This window comes from Haliotis asinina, chromosome 8, assembly GCF_037392515.1.
Source record: "Haliotis asinina isolate JCU_RB_2024 chromosome 8, JCU_Hal_asi_v2, whole genome shotgun sequence".
Lineage (NCBI taxonomy): Eukaryota > Metazoa > Mollusca > Gastropoda > Lepetellida > Haliotidae > Haliotis > Haliotis asinina.
The window spans coordinates 51,746,902-51,766,310 of NC_090287.1; the positions used below are offsets into that span (position 1 = coordinate 51,746,902).

The following is a 19,409-nucleotide window of genomic DNA, read 5'->3' on the forward strand; positions in this document are numbered from 1 at the left end:
TATACATTGTAAGGAACAACAAAGACAACACCTGTGACTTGATTTTGAGTGTCCTTTGATCCTTTGCATTTCATTAATATGTTTATGATTATAGTTTTCACAAATTGTGAGCTATATATCATTAAACTTAAAGGTCACATGCAACCCAAAAATCAAACAGAATTAAAACAGAATTATCACTTATTCTTGACATATAATATACATTGCTGCTTGTACAAAACAAATAAACAAAATAATATGCATGCAATTGCGATTCAAAAGTGCAATATTTTGTACTTGGGCTTACTTCCCTTGAAATGAAGCCCTCAGGAGACTGAACCCAGTCATAGCGGGTGGGCGTGCACTCAAGTGTAACGATGGCTGCCGATTGGTTGGCTCATTTGCTGATATGCTGAGGGCTCATAGTGTGTACAGAAACATGATCTGTTTGATGGGCATTTTAGAAGTATGGCGAGTCATAAGAAAGTAAGATTCTTTATGGATAACTTCTTTTTGTGTACTTGATGCGTCGTTTCAGTATGGATTCATATACAGTTGTCAAACAAAATCATATACATGAAAAGAAGTTGTTATCCATAAAGAATGTATATAGAGATGTTGGGTTTTGTAAATACATATTCTCTTAATTTGCGTTCGATCCAATCAAAAATCACCTCAGTAGAGATGGTGAACTACTGAGTGGCTGAAAACTGTCATTCGTCCAAGTACAAAGCAGGACTTAAAACTAACAAGAGTTTGCACCAGTTTCCGTTAGGTCCAGTCATCCAAGGAAAATGGATGCAGTTTGTTTGCAACTCACAGACATAAAAAAAATGTCATGTGTACAAGCATCACACCTGCCTAATTACATAATGTGGCAGAGACGGGACTCGCGTGCACAAGTCATAAATCAATTTATTTCGTTTATGGCGTTTAGCCTAATAAGTGTTAAGTTCAAATTGCATGTGGTCATTGATTGAAGCTGTGTATTGCATATTGTCTTTAGCAGACAGGCAGGCAGACATTGAGCTTTCTCAGTGACAAAGGCTGCTTATCACAATCAACAAGTTTTGTTTATGTAACGAGTAGATTATTTACTTGTTTGTGTACACAACCAAGATTAGACTACTGCTCACGACCCCATACTCCGGGTATGCATACTGTTTCAAGCTCCGCGAACCTATTCGTTGCACATGCGTTATGGGTGCAGCGCAGCATAGCTGTTGAAACCACTTTTTCCCCCAGCGCTGGGGGAAATTTTCATTGCGTTTTTATCAACTTTATAGGTTGAAGTGACATTTTTGATGATTTATTTTGGTATGTGCATACCGAAAGGTATCAGAATCTGCAAAGTTGTGTTTTACTTTGCATGTGACCTTTAATGGACATCGTTTTAAAGACTGACCTACTTTGGAAACTGATCAAAATTAGTTACAGGTCAAGGTTACGATACCAGTCTGTGATCTTGGCTGCTTTTCATAATCTGGAAAAGTAAAATTAAGTTTTGCTCAACTAATAATCCATTTGTAAACCTAACATATCTACTGGAAATGATACTAAGAGCCAACTTTGGTCACAGACTGGTGTTAGGTTTTCGTGAGACATGGGTTTCATTATCATTACCATGGAGACATGCGTACATAAAGGTCTACACTTAGTCTTCACACATTCTGCCATGTGAAATGTCCCAAGGTCATCACTGAGGTTATTGTGAAACATTGTTTCATAACCCATTCCTGGTTTCTTTGAGAGGCATTTTAGAAGTTGTAGAGATGAAGGAAACGTTCTATGGATAGTCAATTTCTTTATTGCAATGAGTGCAACATTTCGGCATAGGTACTAACTTCTTGATAATGGTGTTAGCACCTACACCAAAACATCACACTCATTGCAGTGAAGAAATTGACTATCCAATAGAACTTGGTTTTCCTTCATTTCTATTTATTGTTTTGCTTTAAACATGCATCTGTACAATCCATACCGCTTGCTTTACTGCTAAGAAACTGTTTTGATTAATGCCAAGGTGTTCATAAAGTGTTCATTTTGAACGTTCATTGCAAATAAACTTTTTGGGAAATGGCAATACAGGGATTGCTGCTTTTGCAAGTGCTTCCAAAGATCGCTAGTTTATTTTGCTGTTGCTTCTTGCAGGTATGGTTTGAAGGACTAAGACAGATTACCCTCAACACAAAGGCCAACAATGTGTGCCCCATGACACAGCTCAAAAAGCAGTGAGTATCAGGCTAATGGTAAACACTGGAAAAATAATGTCTTTTCCTTTTTTAACACTATGCCAAAATGTTATCGTTATTTTGGCATGCGCAAAGGAAAAATTGTTGTGTTACATCTGAAATTGATGAGCAGGGTTATGAAGCATGATCTGGCAGCTCTCTGTTGGCCTGCTGCTGATGGCTCTTTGTGAAACAAATGAAAAGGTAGCCTAGCTGGCTGGTGGGTTTTGCCATAACACGTTTATGAATGAGTGGCTAAACAAAATATATAGGGTCCTTATAATACATTGGTAAGCATTGCCATATAATATTACTTAATAGAACAGATTTCCATCATAATCAGGAGTCATCTTTTGCATTTCCCTCTGATCAGACGCAATGGGCTAGCCTAGTCATTGAAGCATTCATTTGTCACGACCCGTGTTTATTTCCCCATGTGGATACAATATGTGGATCCGATTTCTGGTGTTCCTGCTGTGATATTGCATGATTATTGCTAAAAGTGGCATAAAAATAAACTCACTCCCTTATGATCAGAAATTTAACATTGCAGTGAACATCCAGAATTCAAAACAAGGCTTCGTAAAACTCATTTCATTGTGTGAGCATGTATGCAGTAATCAAAATATTCATTGATGCATTGAACTTTGATACATTTTGAGATGATCATGAAAAAAGAAGTAATGTTTTGTGTTCAGTTTTTGATCACATAAATTGAAAGTGACATTGTTTGATATGTTATAGTTCGATGAGGATTGATGACAAAGTTCTATGAATTTGGAAGTCATGGGGTTAACTGAAAACCCAAAATTCACATCAGTGAACCCCACTTTCTCAAAGATTGTGAAACACTGTTTGCAAGTGAAACATCTCAGTCCTCTATGCTTCAAATGCAGTTGGCACAAAATTGCATTAGCAGTTTATTTTGTATTTGTATGACATGACCCTTATCGTCCTGTTACAAACCTTTTACTTTGAAAATAGACTAATCTGCAGATTTTAAAGATAAATTAAGAGGCTTAACTACAAATTAATAATGATTGATCACTTCCCTGTGAGCCCAGTAGAAGAAATATTCCACTTTCTTAAGATGTGAAGAAAAAGTTGTTTGTCAACCAGTTTACTGTTGTTTGTAAAGTTCTTGTCATGTTCATGTCAGGAAGGGTTAACATGACATTCACAATGATTCAGTTGTGAACCGATGAAGCATACCACATACTGCATTCTTTATGGTTTGTCTAGTATTAAATGCCTTTTGTTATGGGTCTTTGTTATGCATTCCATGTAACACCTTCCTCCCAGCAACCAACTTCAAGGTTTAAATGCAACAGTCTGTTGAGTAACTGTCACAAGCAAAGAAATCTGTCCAATGTTATTGATAATAGGTTGGGGAGAAGATATTTCATTTCATCCCCTTCGATCTTTTATTTCCTGAGCATAACCCCAAAACTCATCTTTTTTTTGTGTGTGTGTGTGTTTTAATTTACACAGATATGATTCTTGGTACATATTGAGTGAGTGAGTGAGTTCAGTTGTACGCCACACTCAGCAATATTCAGCTATGTTGCAGTGTTTTGTAGATAATTGAGTCTTGACTAGTCAATCCAGTGATCACCATCTTAAGCATCGACCTACACAATTGAGATATATGATGACAACCAATGTGTCAACCAAGTCAGCAAGTTTGACAACCTAATCCTGTTAGTCACCTCTCATGTGACAAGCGTCGGTTACTGAAGATCGTTTATTTAAAGACATATGGCTGGAATATTGCTGAGTGCTGTGTTAAACAACAACCAAACTAAAAAAAGAGTCATACTTCCCTTTGACGTCAGGATCTTGGGCCTTGCACTTAATGGGACACATCTTTGTCATGGGATTTGAGTATATTTTGTATGTTCTTCAGCTTTTAATCTGCCTGTTTTATTATTAGTTCTTGAGATGAGGAAAGAGGTGTTTTTCATTGATCTTGGGACCTTGTTGTTTTCAGCTGGATGAAACTCTGCTTTCTGGTAAACCCAAGTGGTAACATCCCAGTGCGCAGGTCAGTTGTTCAGGCATTAGCCCTATTTTCTCTTTCCTTTCTTATTTTCTTCACAGTCTACAGTTCGTGTGCCTCAAAAGCGGACCAATGAATCTAACTTGAAAACTAATAAACATAAAATGGTCGATGAAACACTGATCGTAATCAAAACATCTGACTCAAATCTGTGAGATTTTTGCAGAATGTAAGCCCTAAAAATAAAACAGTTGTTTTAATACATTATGATTAAAATATTGACACAGTTCACTATTTGTTATAAGGGATTAGTGGTAGGCTACTAGAGAAAGGAACAGCTGGATGTTCAAGAAGTATGTGCACAAGTGCCGATAAAGTTGTTAATTCATTAACCTGTGCTGTGCCATCTCCACCCTTTCTCTTATACCTGACTGGCCCTGACTGTCTTTGCACTCCTCCCTTGTAATAAATAGTGAACTCGGTCATTATTTTAATGATAGTTTGTTAAACAGCTTTTTTATTTAAGGGCTTCAATTCCAGAAATACCTCACAGAGTTGGTCAGATGTTTTGAATATAATAAGTGTTTCGTTGAGTATCATATGTTAATTAGTTTTCGAGTTAGATTGCAATGCATCAGTCTGTTTTTGAGCCAGGGTAATGCCTTTTGTTCAAACTTTTGTCTGTGACACCAAAGACCTGGTTTAATTGACCACATTAGTACAATTTGCACAGTTTGTCTTTGATCAGACCCATCATCATTTTGTGTATACATGACATTAAGAAATGAAATGATATCTTTCTTCACAGTATAACCAGGACATTTGCTTCAGGCAAAACACAAGAGAAGATGATTATGCAATGTTTGAAAGAGTTGAGTCTACCTTGTGGCAAGGTGAGTATGAAATGCTGTGATGAACTGAGTTGCTCTGCACAGTTGCTTCCCTTGGTTGTTCAGTGATGTCCCACTTATAGTATGTTTGCAGTGAAAATGCACTGATGAATTTCATTTTAAACAAAAAGGTGTATCAAAGATCGAGAATCCACATGATGTAACCTTGCCAACTGAGCATTAAAATCTGAGAATTTTATTGAACGTAGATAAAAGTTGTTTAACAAACGATCATAGTTTCAAATCACTATTTTTGATTTGTATTACAAGGGTGTATAAGTGAAATACCCAGAACAAGTAGGGATTGTCTAAGTTCATGCTCATCATATTCCCTACATACAATTGCAACTAAAGCGCTTTTCCCTTTGTTTTTCAAACCAAAAATGGCGATTTTAATCTATGATCGTTTGGTGAAACTCATGACCTATGGTAAAACAACAAACATTAGAGGCAACTCATTGGTGGTCAGACTCGTTGACTTCGTTGATGTATTGTATTGTTTCCCAAATACGTAGATTGATGCTCATGATTTCAGTCACTTTATTGTCTGGACAAGACACAATTATTTACAGACTGAGATATGAGATTGGTTACTTGCTTAGCCAAGGGATGCATCTCTCCACAGCGAAATAGAGTACACAGAAACACAACAGGCAGGGCCATCTATGTCTTTCAGATATTAAGTTCTTGGATGATTTCAAATCAATGACAACACCCACCCACCCCTAATTTTTATGCAACATTTTTTGATGATTTTTAGTACAAAGTTGGTGACGATTTGGTAATGGCTTAGATTATTTTTTATCATTCTACCTTGCTGTTGTCTATTGTTTCTTGAACAAGTCATTCCATCTTGCAAGCTTAATATGTCTCTGATATTTTCAGCTTGATGAAATTGAACCGTCTGCATTTACATTTGACAAGTTCTATGAGCTGTACCACAAGATCTGTCCACGGAGTGATATAGAAGAACTCTTCAGAGAACTGTAAGTTACAACACTGACCTGAAGATACAAACAGTCTGTTATACAAACTTGTTTGACTTGTTTTGGGGGAGAACTTTCAGGTGATTTTTAAGCTTAAGATCATTAAAACTGGCCCTTGGAAATGTAAATGACTAAACAAGCTCAGTAACTGAAGACTATCAGTCTGTTTTGAATCTGCAAACATTTATGAATAAAATTGTAGATAAGCAACAAGCTTTTTCCTTCTTGTCTCATCTATTTTTACTTATGTCAAAGTATACTTTTGTTGTGACAAACAATGCTTGATTTGTTTCAGATCACAGAATAAACCTTTCCTTACTGTAAATCAACTGATAGATTTTTTTAATGAGGTAAGTTCTTCACTAGGCAAAAACAGCATACATTTTAACCAGACCAAATACAGTCGAATACTTTTATAACGAACACAGATGTAACGAACTGATGGCTATAGCGAACTGTTTTCAAAGTCCTGAATAAACCACTATATGTTATCATATAAAAAAGTCGTGAATAAAGAATTCTCTATAATGAACTAACCGGCTATAGCTAACTGATTTGCAATCCCCACGCGTCCCAGGTAACACTAATTAACGGTGTGAATAATGAACTGAGCGAACTCAATCAGTGTCATTGCCAGTTAGCGGCGCTCACTTTGAACCAATAAGTGACCAATAAGTTAGACGTCAAAACACACTCCAGTTTTTACACCCATGTGAAGTTGTAGTTTGCATTATTAACCAATCAGATTGCTGGAGGCCGTAAAGCCCATCGCTGACTACCTAGTTTTGTATACTTCCGGCACAGCAACTCGGTCTTTGGCGATTTAATAGAAAACGACAAGTGCATCCCCTCAAAAGGCCTGTGTATATGCCTCCCACACACATCAGAAATGTGGACAGAAGCTTTTGATACTCGTGAGACTTTTAAAATACGATATATTCAATGATGAGTGTGTTGTGACCTGTGTAAGATTACTGACTTTGTAGTGAAAAGAACGTAATATGAATGAATGTACGAATGAGTGAGTGAGTGAGTTTAGCTTTACCCCGCTTCTAGCAATATTCCAGCAGTATCACGGTGGGGGACACCAGAAAATGGGCTTCACACATTGTACCCATGTGGGGAATCGAACACGGGTCTTCGGCGTGACGAGCCCACGCTTTAACCACTAGGTTACCCCACCGCCCCGAATGTACGAATAAACTGAGTAGGAATGTGTTGCACTGTATAGTGTGTTCTACTGTTCTTTCAATGGATTTTCGCGAATAGCGAACTACGGATATAACGAACTAATTTCAGTGGTCCCTTGTAGTTCGTTATAAAAGTATTTTACTGTAGTTTAGTTGTGTTACCTATTTGTTTCCTTGCTGATAGTACAAAAGTGAAATAAACTTCTGAATACATTTGATATTTTAAAGACATTTGTTTTCTGCACTCGTCACTGTCTGAATTGTGGTATATGATAGTGATTACTGTCAGTGTTGTGTTTTGGATATTGTATATTTGTGGGATCATGAAAGGGGAGCAATTATGCAGGGAGACAGGTTCAGCAACTTGGTTTCCTTACTGCTTGGACTGCCGCCGTGACGTAGTGGTTCGACCGCCCAGAGAGGGGAAGGTTGCGGGTTCAGTCCATGGGCGTGTGATACCAAAAGACCATAAAATATGGTACTGGTAGCTCCCTGCCTGGCTCTTGGCATTAATGGGAACAAGAAGCAGTGGCTGGTTTGGAGTGAGCATTATAAATGTGTCTGAGTGGTTTATTCATGGTCAACTGCTACATGGTATCCCAGTGAGTTAGCACTTGTCAAGGCAACTAATGGGAATGGGTGGTCAGGCTTGCTGACTTAGTTGACACAGTCTGGTGCAGGCTCGATTATTTGCAGACTGCCACCATACAGCTGGAATTTTGTTGAGTGCGGCATAAAAGTCAACTCACTCACTTAGTGAGCTAGTACTATAAAACCAACATAAGTCTTGACTAGTACAAACAGAGACATATATTCATGCATGCACGTCATCATATGAGCGAAATATTCTTAAGTACAATGTTAAACCCTATTTCACCTCACCTCACCTCACCTCACCTCACCTCACCTCACCTCACCTCACCTCAACTCAACTCAACTCAACTCAACTCAACTCAACTCAATTCAACTCAACTCACCCCTACTGTTGGCGTTTACTGTTCTTGACAAAATAGTTAGGTTATTTTCTGAATAAAAATACCAAAAAGGGGGAGCATCTTCATGAGTATGGGATACTTTTAGGGTATGAAATTCAATTCTATGCATGACACTGCATTTATGAGATGACTCATGCATTATCACTGAATTGAAGTTGCAGACACTGTAGAATGAAGGTTGGGTGCAAAACAGATCAAGGAAATTTACTGGCATGTTTTATGCCCTTCAGCTATATTCTGATCTCATATTAAAGGTGAATTATTGTCAGGTTTTGTCATAGTACATTTTCCTGCATGGATACCCATCTTTCCATATAAAAATTATCTGAAACGTCCATCCCTTCTGGCTTTCTTCACACAGTACATTGCTCTCATATAACGGAATAATGTTTGTAGCGATGTGAAAACTTCTTCAATCATGCCAATTTAGAATGTAATGTGTACGTAAGTGGGATATGTCTTATGTAGAGACTTATTTTTTGTGTTCTTGTTAAATGTTCAAATATGCTCTGATCTTGTAAATATTATGAATATTATAGGTGAGGCATAATGTCTTGTCAGTCTGATTCTGATTTCATCTGTCAACTGTGATGTCAGTACTTACAATGATGTTTTGTTTACTGTTTGCAGCGACAGAGAGACCCTCGTCTCAATGAAATACTGTTCCCATTTTACAATCAGAACCGGGTGACTAACATCATAAAGACGTATGAGCCAAATGTAGAAAATGGTGAAAAGGGTAAGCAAGGAATTTACTCAAGTGGAAAATGTGTTGATTTCTCAATGCATTCTCTTCATGGAGATTGTATCCCAATGCAAAATGAATGATAACCTTGGTGATGGAATTCCAGATTTATCTTTATTTTTTCTCTAGGTTAGTTGGAACCATAACCATGCTGTGTGTGTTATCTGTTTTCTGGTTGTACCCCACCGCAATGCTGGGTCTGTACGTACGTCCTGATTCTTGTTAATGTGATATCTCATGAACTATTGTGCCCATTATCTTGAAATTTTGTGACAGCTTACATTGGGGCATTATGCAGACACCAGTTAGTTTAGGTAACCTTGAGGTTATTTTCAAGGTCAAAGCAACACTTTGGCCACTTCTTAGATTCTTGTTATGTCATGAACCAGTCAGTTTTGACCTTATTTTCAAGGTCACTATGACACTTTGAACACTTTTCACACTCTTCAAGATATCTCACAAGCTATTTTATTTAATGTCTTCAAAATTGGTGACAGCCTACATTTGGTGAGTCTACATTACGGGATTGTGCAAACACCAGTTGATTTGGGTGACCTTGATCTTATTTTCAATATGATTACAACACTTTGTCCACTTTATGAACTTATGTTAACACAATATTCCATACAACATTGGCACCAATATCCTCAATTTTGTTGACAGCATACATCGGGTGATTTATCCTGACACCAGTCATTTCATGCATGTTGTATGTGAGCAATAAGTAAAGAGTAATGAATATGTTCTAAATGTTTCATTTTTGTTTAGTGGCGGGGGACATTGCCATGTTAGTAGCAAACACTTGTTTACCACTTACATCCAATATATGCTGTTAATCCAAACTAGTTCATGCTAGGGGTTGGTGCAGTGTTACCAGTTTTCAAGATGTTTAAGAATTAAATGACCAAACATTTGGATCAGTTTGCCAACATCACTGGACAGTTTGCTTTAAGTGGAAAGGTACTGAATGGTCAAGATTTGAGTTTATCACATTGTCATATGGCATTGGTGCAACCTGATGGCAATAGCATTTACTCATCATGTCAAAGAGCTGGGTTCAATTCCCCACATGGGTATGTGTGAATCGCATTTCAAGATATTGCTGGAATATTGCAGTGGCAATAACCATACTCACTGACCTGCTCTTCTTATCTGTAAAAGTCCTTACCTCCAGCACTATCCTGTACAGTTATTTGTTTCAGAGCTGATGAGTTTGGATGGTTTCTGTCGGTATCTAATGTCAGATGAGAATGCACCTGTGTTCCTTGACCGACTAGACATCTACCTGGAGATGGACCAGCCATTGGCTCACTACTTCATCAACTCATCCCACAACACATATCTGACAGGTAGACAGTTTGGAGGCCGGTCATCAGTCGAAATGTATCGCCAGGTGCTGCTTGCAGGGTGTAGGTCAGTATCATTTTCAGATTTGAGGGTACATTTGGTGTCCTCATGATTCTAGGGATTAAAACTGTAGGGTGATGGGGGTATGAGGAGTGTTCTGAATAACAGTCACTTTTGCAGAAAAATATGAAATTCCCAAGTCATTAACAAGCCTCTGGAAATTTTATGTATTATGATGCCAGTCTATATTCATCTTCCCAAATGTTGATTTTGTCAAATGACAAGCATAGAAATGGCGTGGCTGAAAGCATGACATTGATATGGCAGACTTGCCAGCCACAGGAAGATGATGAATTTGATTCCCAGTGTCTTGGTTGTCTTACATGGTTTGTCAGCATCATAATATACTCTGTTTCAAGTGGTAAATGTTTGCATTACTGCAGACTTTCTCTGTACATAAACCTGACTTCCTATGATGTATAGTACTATTTAAGCAGTGTAGAACCAAACTCACTCACTGTTGGTGTTGTGTAAGGTGTGTGGAGCTGGACTGTTGGGATGGCCGCAATGAAGACCAGGAACCCATCATCACTCACGGCAAGGCCATGTGTACAGACATCCTCTTCAAGGTATGTCAACTCACATATAAACATCTTAATTTGAGCTCCAGAAGCTGTCTTGCCACTTAGATTCTACTTCATTTCTCTATCAGATTCCTTTGTTTCTTATTATTTAATAATCTGTGGGTATTCATGCTCATTGGAATAGGTGACCAGTTGGATCAAGTGATAAGACTTGCTCAGTATGACGATTTTGTGACGTCTTACCTCAACAGTTAGGATACTGGCTCATATGAATCTATGGAATGTGCGGAACAGACTCAATCACTTTTTTCAAGTGCTTAAATATTGTGAAGTGTAGCATTAGACAATGTACAAGCCAAAATAATTATTTATTACTGCATATAATTTAATCAGACAATGTGCTTAGCCCCCAACTATTGTACATCATAAATGAGACTAAGTTACATTTATTCAATTTGTTACCAACAAAAACGTCAGATAAAGCCAATTGTGGGATAAAAGGAGGTTGGCTTAACAAGACTTATCTGTATATCTTTTATATCTTTTACAACTGTCTTTGTTGATATGATGATCGTCCTCTGTATTGCTTCTATGACTTGCACTACATATTGATACACTATTGCTCACTTTATGATAAAATGTCCTATTCACAGGACTTGAAATTGAGCCAGTTAGTTTGACAGTTATTTTATTTTGCTCTAACAATTCCTTTTACAGGACGTCATTCAAGCAATTAAAGAAACAGCTTTTGTAACATCAGAATATCCAGTCATCTTATCCTTTGAGAACCATTGCAGGTGAGTTGTAATATTCTATTCTATCAACTTCTTATCTACGTGAAGTGGAGCTACTTATTCCTGCTCATATTTTCAAAATAAGTAAACATTGTTAGATGTCGATAAATATATTGTAGTTTCTTTTGAGTGGCATTTTGAAGATGGAATGATGAAGAGGAACAGCTTATTATGCTTAAGTTCTTTGTTTTTATAAGTGCAATGTTTCAGTGTAGGTGCTAACATCGTTTTTAAGTGATGATGGTAGCACCTCCACCAAATGTTGCATCTATTGCAACTAATTGTTCCTCTTCATATTGTAGTTAACAGAAATTTCATGGTCATGAAAGAATTTTATGGAGCTTATCTGTTTCAAGCTGTAAACATTCTGATTGTAGATGATATCTCTTGGTATGTTCTTTTGCTCATTATACAACTCAAACTACTGTTTATTATCTGTAGATTCATGACTGAGGATAATTTTAACTGGATTTTCTTTTTGCAGCAAAGTCCAACAATTCAAAATGGCTAAATACTGTGAAGATATTCTTGGAGAGTATTTACTGAAGAAGCCTTTGGATTCAGTCCCGGTGAGTTTATCATTAGTGTCGATATTTGTGGTGGCATGTGGCCATGTGCTCAAAGCTCACAAATCCGTGAATTCACACTTAGAGAGTCCTTGGTTTGGTGAGCGTGTGTGGCAGCTTGACTCCTGAGTGTCCTCAGTCCTGCCCCACAATGAAGCACATGTGATACGTGTGGTCTCACCTTAGGCATGTGAGATTGTTCAAAATTGCCTCTGAACTCCCAGCAAAAAATGGTACCTGGTGGATATAGTCATGTGACTATTAAATTCTAGCAGCTTGGGTTATCAAGGGTAATAATGTGCTGTTCTATTGATTGTTAACGCTATGGGCATACCTAGTGTGGAGTTTGGCACTATATAAATAGACACATTATTACCTCTAATGCAGAGAAAAAGAGTGATTAGAACGCTATCCTTAGGACAAGTTTGACTTTTGCAGAAGCTTTGAGTTGAAAGAATTAGATCAGTATCTTAATCCTGTCTTCACATTCCTGGCTTTTAAATGATGCTTACAGATGCTAGGCAACCAGGATGATTGTATGATTCAGTTTGTCTAGTGCATTTGGGAGGCTAGTACAGTTTCCATTTTTTTTAAGGGATGTTCACATGTACTGGAAATCATGGACTGGTTGAGGGTTCACAAAATGAGAGTGCAGAAATGCATTGAAATAATGCCACATGTTTATCAAGAAATGTTGGAGGACATTGTCAGGTTCATTAAACAAGGGGAGTTTTGCATAAAGGCAGTGCACCAGTATGGTTAGTTTTCACAGGTGGATCAAGCAGCATTGGCAACTGCTAATGATGTATGAAAGAACTGTTTCTAATTCATAGCCTTTCTTAGCAGTTTCAAGTAACATATTGCTCGCCCATGTGGTCAGGTGGTCAGTCCAGCAACAGGAGTTGTGAATTCTCAACAATGTGCATTATGTCCATAAGATGACTTACATCTCTTACTCTTATACAGTCTTAAAGAAACTGGCAGTGAGTCAGTCCAGCAACAGGAGTTGTGAATTCTCAACAATGTCATTATGTCCATAAGATGACTTACATCTCTTACTCTTATACAGTCTTAAAGAAACTGGCAGTGAAACAGGAGGTAGTCTATATCAAATACTTCATCTAACAGTCTAAATGGATATATGTTCTCTCTTTGCTCATGAAGGATGATGGATGTCCTCTGACTTGTTTTCTGTATCACTGACTTTTCAGATTTGCCTTGCCGTGATTTTAGGTCTTGTAGTACTGTACCTGGCTAGCTATTCTTGAACATTCGAAGCCCTACGATCTCCTTAAGCCCATTCTTAGTATATTGGCTTCAATCAAAGTTAACAATTCTTAGGGCTACAAATGTTACGAGAATAATGCCCCAGGCCTATACAGGCTTAAGTGAGGTTGTACAGCTACAACCAGGCAGTGTCAGGCTTGCCTTGAACATCATACTGGCATGCCCGACCACTGAAATATTGTTTGAAATGGCATTAGGTCATTCATCTTGCTGTTATGCTTGTTGATGTACATCATGTTCTTTGTGTATAAGTGACATTTGCTGCTGCAGCTGGAACCAGGCGTGCCACTGCCTGCACCAAACCAGCTTAAGAAGAAGATCCTCATTAAAAACAAGAGATTGAAACCTGAAGTGGAGAAACGTAAGCTTCATTGAAACCCCTTAATGATCTTGCTCCCTTGACTTCATCTTTTATAGACTGGTGGTGCTAATATGTTCGTGTGAATAATTCAATGCTCAGAGACAGATGTGTCATGTTTATCAGATGTCTGCATTCAAAAATGGAGCATCATGCTCATTGCTCATTGCACTTTATTATACCTCCAACAGTAAGGGACTTTGTCCATAGTATCAACCATTATTTAGAGATGATAGATAACTGTAACATTCCGATTTATTCAATGTCCACACACTTTATAACGCCAGGCCAACATAATTTTTGACCTGGGATACTTAGGTGAATCCTATATAACCTCTAACAGTGAAGATTCATGTTAGAATATATATCCATATAGCTGGAATATTGCTGAGTGAAGCATAAAACTAAACTCACTATATAACCTACTTTAATCTTGATAAATAAATAATGAAATGTTTCGGTGTATAGTCCATGATGATCCTTTTAGGCCTTGACAATGCTTTCTAGTCCTTGAGGTTGGTCTCTTCATTGATACACTGTCTTTGTGTAATGTCTTATCTAATACTGATAAATTAATTGGTGTGCTTCAGGGCAACTAGAGTTGTTCCAGAAAGGATATATGGGCATTAATGAAGAAATTGAATCTGAGGATCCAGAGGTTGTTCCTGCCAATGTTGATGGAGAGGAGGGCCCCCTCAACGGTGAGCGACACATCTGTCAGATAATTAGCCCACGATTTCCAAATCTGGATGTGGTGTAATAATTGTTCCCAAATGTTTCTGATCCCTGAAGGTAGACTGAATGCTTGACCGTTATGTGACTTAATTAACCTGTTGTTTTTTTCTACTACAGTACAATTTTTTTGTGAAGATTTGTTTGCATGATTATTTAGATGCATGATTGAATGTGGTTATAGTTGTACAATATTTTGCAGCTGGCTCATTTTGTGTATTTTGATTGCATGTTAACCATTTCACGAGAAAAGGATGACATTACATCTGTTTTACATCCCTGATGGGGAACTAGCATAAGCACTTGAGTAATTCAATCAAGTCATTGAATACCAATATATTAACATTCTGGAAAGATGTACACCACTGTTGCAATTAAAAAGTATCCTTATTACCCAGAGGCAATATCTGAAGTGAAAAGTAATATATAAAGGTATATGTGTGTATATCATATCTGTCATCTACAGTGCTCATTGTGCTGTTCTTATGTTCAGCATCTTAAGGTTAATGCTAAAGAGCAATGAACCATTTGATAGGTACTGTATTATTATTACACACTGTCTCTGTTTCACTCAAGGTAGTGATTACATTTGAATCCAGGTTAAAAGTGATATCTACATAGTGAACAGACTGTCAACAACTACGGTCAGCAAGAGTACTTACATTCAGTAATGGATGTTTTCAGTGCTTGAGAAATCATTCGCCTTTCTGACACTTTTGTGATTTTGTATAGATGTGATTGTAATTCAAAACATAAACGGATTGCTTTTTGTTAGTTTGAAGGTATTTATTAGTAGATATGCTTTTGAAAACACTAGACAGTAGATGTTCTTTGTGAAACATTGATTTTTTCTTTTTTTTGCCAAAGCTGGGACTAGACTGTTTATGGAAACCCTGGCAACATATTTATGTCTGTATGTACTGTGCACATAGCATACAAACATTCTGTAGTTTTTTGTACCTCTTCGATGTTTACAGCTGTAGTTATCACTGAGTGCATTTACTGTTTTTCACGGTTTTTATCCTTCATTTTGATGTGTGACAGTGTGCTTTTTTGTAGTTCACATGTACATAGGAATATTTAGGCTTTCTTGGGCACCCAAATCATTAACAGTGTACATACTTTAGCTTTTTCAAATCAGCAACTCATGTGATTGGGTTTTGGGTAGTTGCTGTTGTAAATGTTACCTGAGGCTAGGTGATGTGTTACACAAAAACTGAAATGATGTCTCCAATGATACTGTATACACTTTTCCTCATTCTGTATACCAGTAGATATTTTATTACTTGTAGTCACACATTCAGATTGGCTGTCTGGCCTGTCTGGGTAGTAGCATTGTGGGTGGATGACTGGGACCGAGGGTGTATTGTTAATGGTGTGGTATATAGTTAGTAGTGGGGTCTGTGGTCAGTGGTGTTGTGTATGCTTAGTAGTGAGGTCCATGGCCATGGGGTATGGTCTGAAGTGGGGTCTGTGGCATGATGATTATGGTATGGTATGTAGTTAGATCCATTTCCAGTAGCCTTTGGTATGTCTGTAGTGGGGTCAGTGGCCAATAATGTAGGATGTAGTTTGTAGAGGGGTCTGTGGCCAATAATGTAGGGTGTGATCAGTAATGAGGTCAGTGGCCAATAATGTAGGATGTAGTTTGTAGAGGGGTCTGTGGCCAATAATGTAGGGTGTGATCAGTAATGAGGTCAGTGGCCAATAATGTAGGATGTAGTTTGTAGAGGGGTCTGTGGCCAATAATGTAGGGTGTGATCAGTAATGAGGTCTGTGGCCAATAGTGTAGGATGTAGTTTGTAGAGGGGTCTGTGGCCAATAGCGTGAGATATGGTATATAGAGGGGTCTGTGGCCAGTACCGCTGGTTATGGTGTCTGTTGTATGGTCTGGTTAAGGTCTGTAGTCAATTATGTGTTGTAGAAGGATAGTAGTTGGGTTCTGTGATCATTAGTGTGATGTATGGTCTGTAGTGGGGTTTGTGGTCAGTAGACATGGCATTCGGATCCTTTGTGTCAGCAGATTTCTTATGAAGTTCTTAATGTCAAAGCTGCTTATGGATTAACTTACTAAAAGCAATTTTTTAGCTCATGTGCAATTGAACCGTTCATTTTGTTCACCTTATTGTGAACAAAGAGTCATGTTGAAGATTGTGCTACCTTTCTATCTACATACAAGTCCTGGTATTATGAATCAAAGTCCTTGGTAACTGCCTAGGTAACCAGTGCCTTCTTCTAAAAGGTGATAATTATAAACTCCATCATTCTAGTAATACTGTAGAGTAAGATTGAATTGTGATGCAGGGCCCAGCTTTTTCTGTGATGTGTGTATAGCATGAACTGATTGTAACAGTATTGATGTACAGTTTAGCTGAACTCATCAGTCAATATCAGTGTGAAACATTGTTACATGTATATTGAGATGCATAACTGATGATTTAAGCTCATTGTGTTGGGATACATCTTGTAGTGAAACTATGTTTATGGTAATAACTTACTTGTTTCAGTAACTGAAGATACTTGAAGATATGAAACCTTACATGGATAACATCTGTATTGTTTAAAACTATACTGCTCAAAAGAACTCAAAGATTAGCAAATATTTCCATATGACAAGAATTAATTTCTGATGACAACATTGACAATGCACACACAATAAAACAAAACAAACAAAAAAAGAAAGGAAAAACATTTGACTGCATTCTGATAAAAAGGGTTGTCCTTAACCTCTTTTTTGTAAGTTAGGTTAGTATTCAATGTAAAAAAACTGGTACACTGGTGCAAGTCTTGTATATATCCATCAAGAGCATATGAATTAGACATTTGGTGATCCCAAGCACTGGTGTTATTTTAGGATTGATTGAAGTAATTGACATTTGTAGATAGAGACACTCAGAACTCGAAGCAAAACCAAAAATGCACGGTACAGTTTGTATGTTCTTGACTGGTTTGTCATTCTAATTGTATATGCTCACTTGTATGTATCACCTGAATTCAGACTGAAGTATTGTTTTTATCACCCATGGATGCAGATGCTGAGTTAAACTGTTGCAAACAAATATGCCTCTTACCAGAATTATTTTGTCTTTTGTTGTTATTTGATACACATTGAACTTGTAGAGTTAAAGTAAACTGAAAAAATTTAATATCTGTTTTGGTCATCAGCATTGTATCTAGGAGAGATTGTACATTATTGTACAGCATATTTCTTTATAGAACTTCCAGTATCCCTGACTCTACAAATGATAAAGAAACTGTTATCCATAGAAAGGTCCATGTACTCTTGTTCCTAACATTGACTTGAGGAGGAACTTGACTGTTTTGTTTCTTCAGATGCAGAAAATTCCAGCTCCAGTAGTGAGTCCTCATACCCTACACTTGACGACACACCGGCCCCTGCTCAGGCCAGCACGGGTACAGCTCACGCCCTGCCTGCACGCTGGTGGTGTTGTCTCTGCTCCACAACCAATTCTTGTAGTTCATGTGCAGGGATAGTCTTTATCCTTGTACATGATGTTGTGATCAAATTTATATGATATGAAATGTTGTCCTGGCTTATTTTCTTGCTCGAATTGGCTTTAGATTGACAGACTAGATGATTTGGCCATTTCCAGCTTTGTGAATGCAACAGTGTTAACTCAGTGTAGATGAGTTGCATGTAAACATAGGTACTTAATCGTAAAAGCTGGAGCCAGTAGTGTTAAAGTAGATGACTAGTCTGTTTGCTGGTTGTGGAAGCGGGATGATACACCTTCCTGCCAAACCCACACATCTGCTAGCTCAACTCCATGTGTTCCTGTCAACTTGATCTACATGTTCCCTTTGATTTTGGGTCTCTTCAAACAAGTCCTCCGTTATTGTCTTCTTATCATCAGTCTCTCTTGTTGCATAGTCTTTACTTTATAATCATCCTTATTTTGTCCTGTTTCTCTTCTGAAGTCATGTGTCATAAGACTACCCTCTCTGTTCTTCCTGTTGGCATTTGGTGAAAGTAGACCCTGTGCTCCTTAAGCTTGCTGATCAGAAGAGACAACTGAATTGGACTGGACCAGTGGCTTGACTGATAGCATGTCATTGTCCCCAGCCCATTGCTTCTTTCAGTCGTGGGTTTATCCGACCCATATTTCATTATAAACAGCAACTTTGATATGGCTGACATTTTTTTACTGCTTTGGAAAGTAAAGAAAAAACATACTGCTGTCATCTTGTTTCTTGTGCTGGAATTGTCTCAACATCAGAACACCTATACTTAAAATAGTGTATTTTAGGTCAGTGAAACCTCTGGCTGGTCTGTCCAGGATCTTGTTTCACAAATCTATCATAGCAGTAAGACTGTCATAATTACTATTCATTAACATAGACGTATGATTGTCCCGGCTCTAAGATTGGTGTGCACTGCACCAGGTCAGAGAAGAACTTACTTGCTAGCCTGCCACAGATGTTGGCAATGTCATCTCCTTTCCTCATGTCATCTACACCTGTTAGCTTTCTCTTGCTTATCTTTAGTGCTTCCTGCTTCTGCAACCCTTTGAATGGCATGCCAACCCATGCTTGCTGAGCTGTGATGTAATTAATTGGCCATGGATCTGCATGGCAGCAATGGCTTGCTAATACAGCTCCATTACCCATGATTTATGCATACATGATCAGTGGCTTGCTAAGTTGCAAACCATGAGTTTACTGTCTGGCTGTTGTTGTGTCTCTTGTAAGATGCTTCTTTGAAGCA

At 37.9% G+C, this 19,409-nt stretch overlaps 1 protein-coding gene across 5 annotated transcripts in view; it reads left to right on the forward strand.

The window, feature by feature from the left end:
• LOC137293841 (1-phosphatidylinositol 4,5-bisphosphate phosphodiesterase beta-4-like) overlaps window positions 1-19,409 on the forward strand; it is a 92,375-nt gene that overhangs the window by 49,853 nt on the left and 23,113 nt on the right. For 2 of the 5 annotated variants that reach the window (XM_067824610.1, XM_067824611.1), the window contains exons 6-18: window positions 2,131-2,210; window positions 4,201-4,254; window positions 5,018-5,102; window positions 5,985-6,085; window positions 6,381-6,435; window positions 8,901-9,009; window positions 10,218-10,428; window positions 10,898-10,991; window positions 11,664-11,743; window positions 12,225-12,309; window positions 13,864-13,954; window positions 14,542-14,652; window positions 18,017-18,040. In XM_067824610.1, coding sequence (XP_067680711.1) covers window positions 2,131-2,210; window positions 4,201-4,254; window positions 5,018-5,102; window positions 5,985-6,085; window positions 6,381-6,435; window positions 8,901-9,009; window positions 10,218-10,428; window positions 10,898-10,991; window positions 11,664-11,743; window positions 12,225-12,309; window positions 13,864-13,954; window positions 14,542-14,652; window positions 18,017-18,040 — 1,180 coding nt within the window. Of the gene's footprint in view, window positions 1-2,130; window positions 2,211-4,200; window positions 4,255-5,017; window positions 5,103-5,984; window positions 6,086-6,380; window positions 6,436-8,900; window positions 9,010-10,217; window positions 10,429-10,897; window positions 10,992-11,663; window positions 11,744-12,224; window positions 12,310-13,863; window positions 13,955-14,541; window positions 14,653-18,016; window positions 18,098-19,409 lie in introns of all 5 variants that reach the window. The other 3 variants (XM_067824612.1, XM_067824613.1, XM_067824609.1) reach the window with 2 other exon arrangements.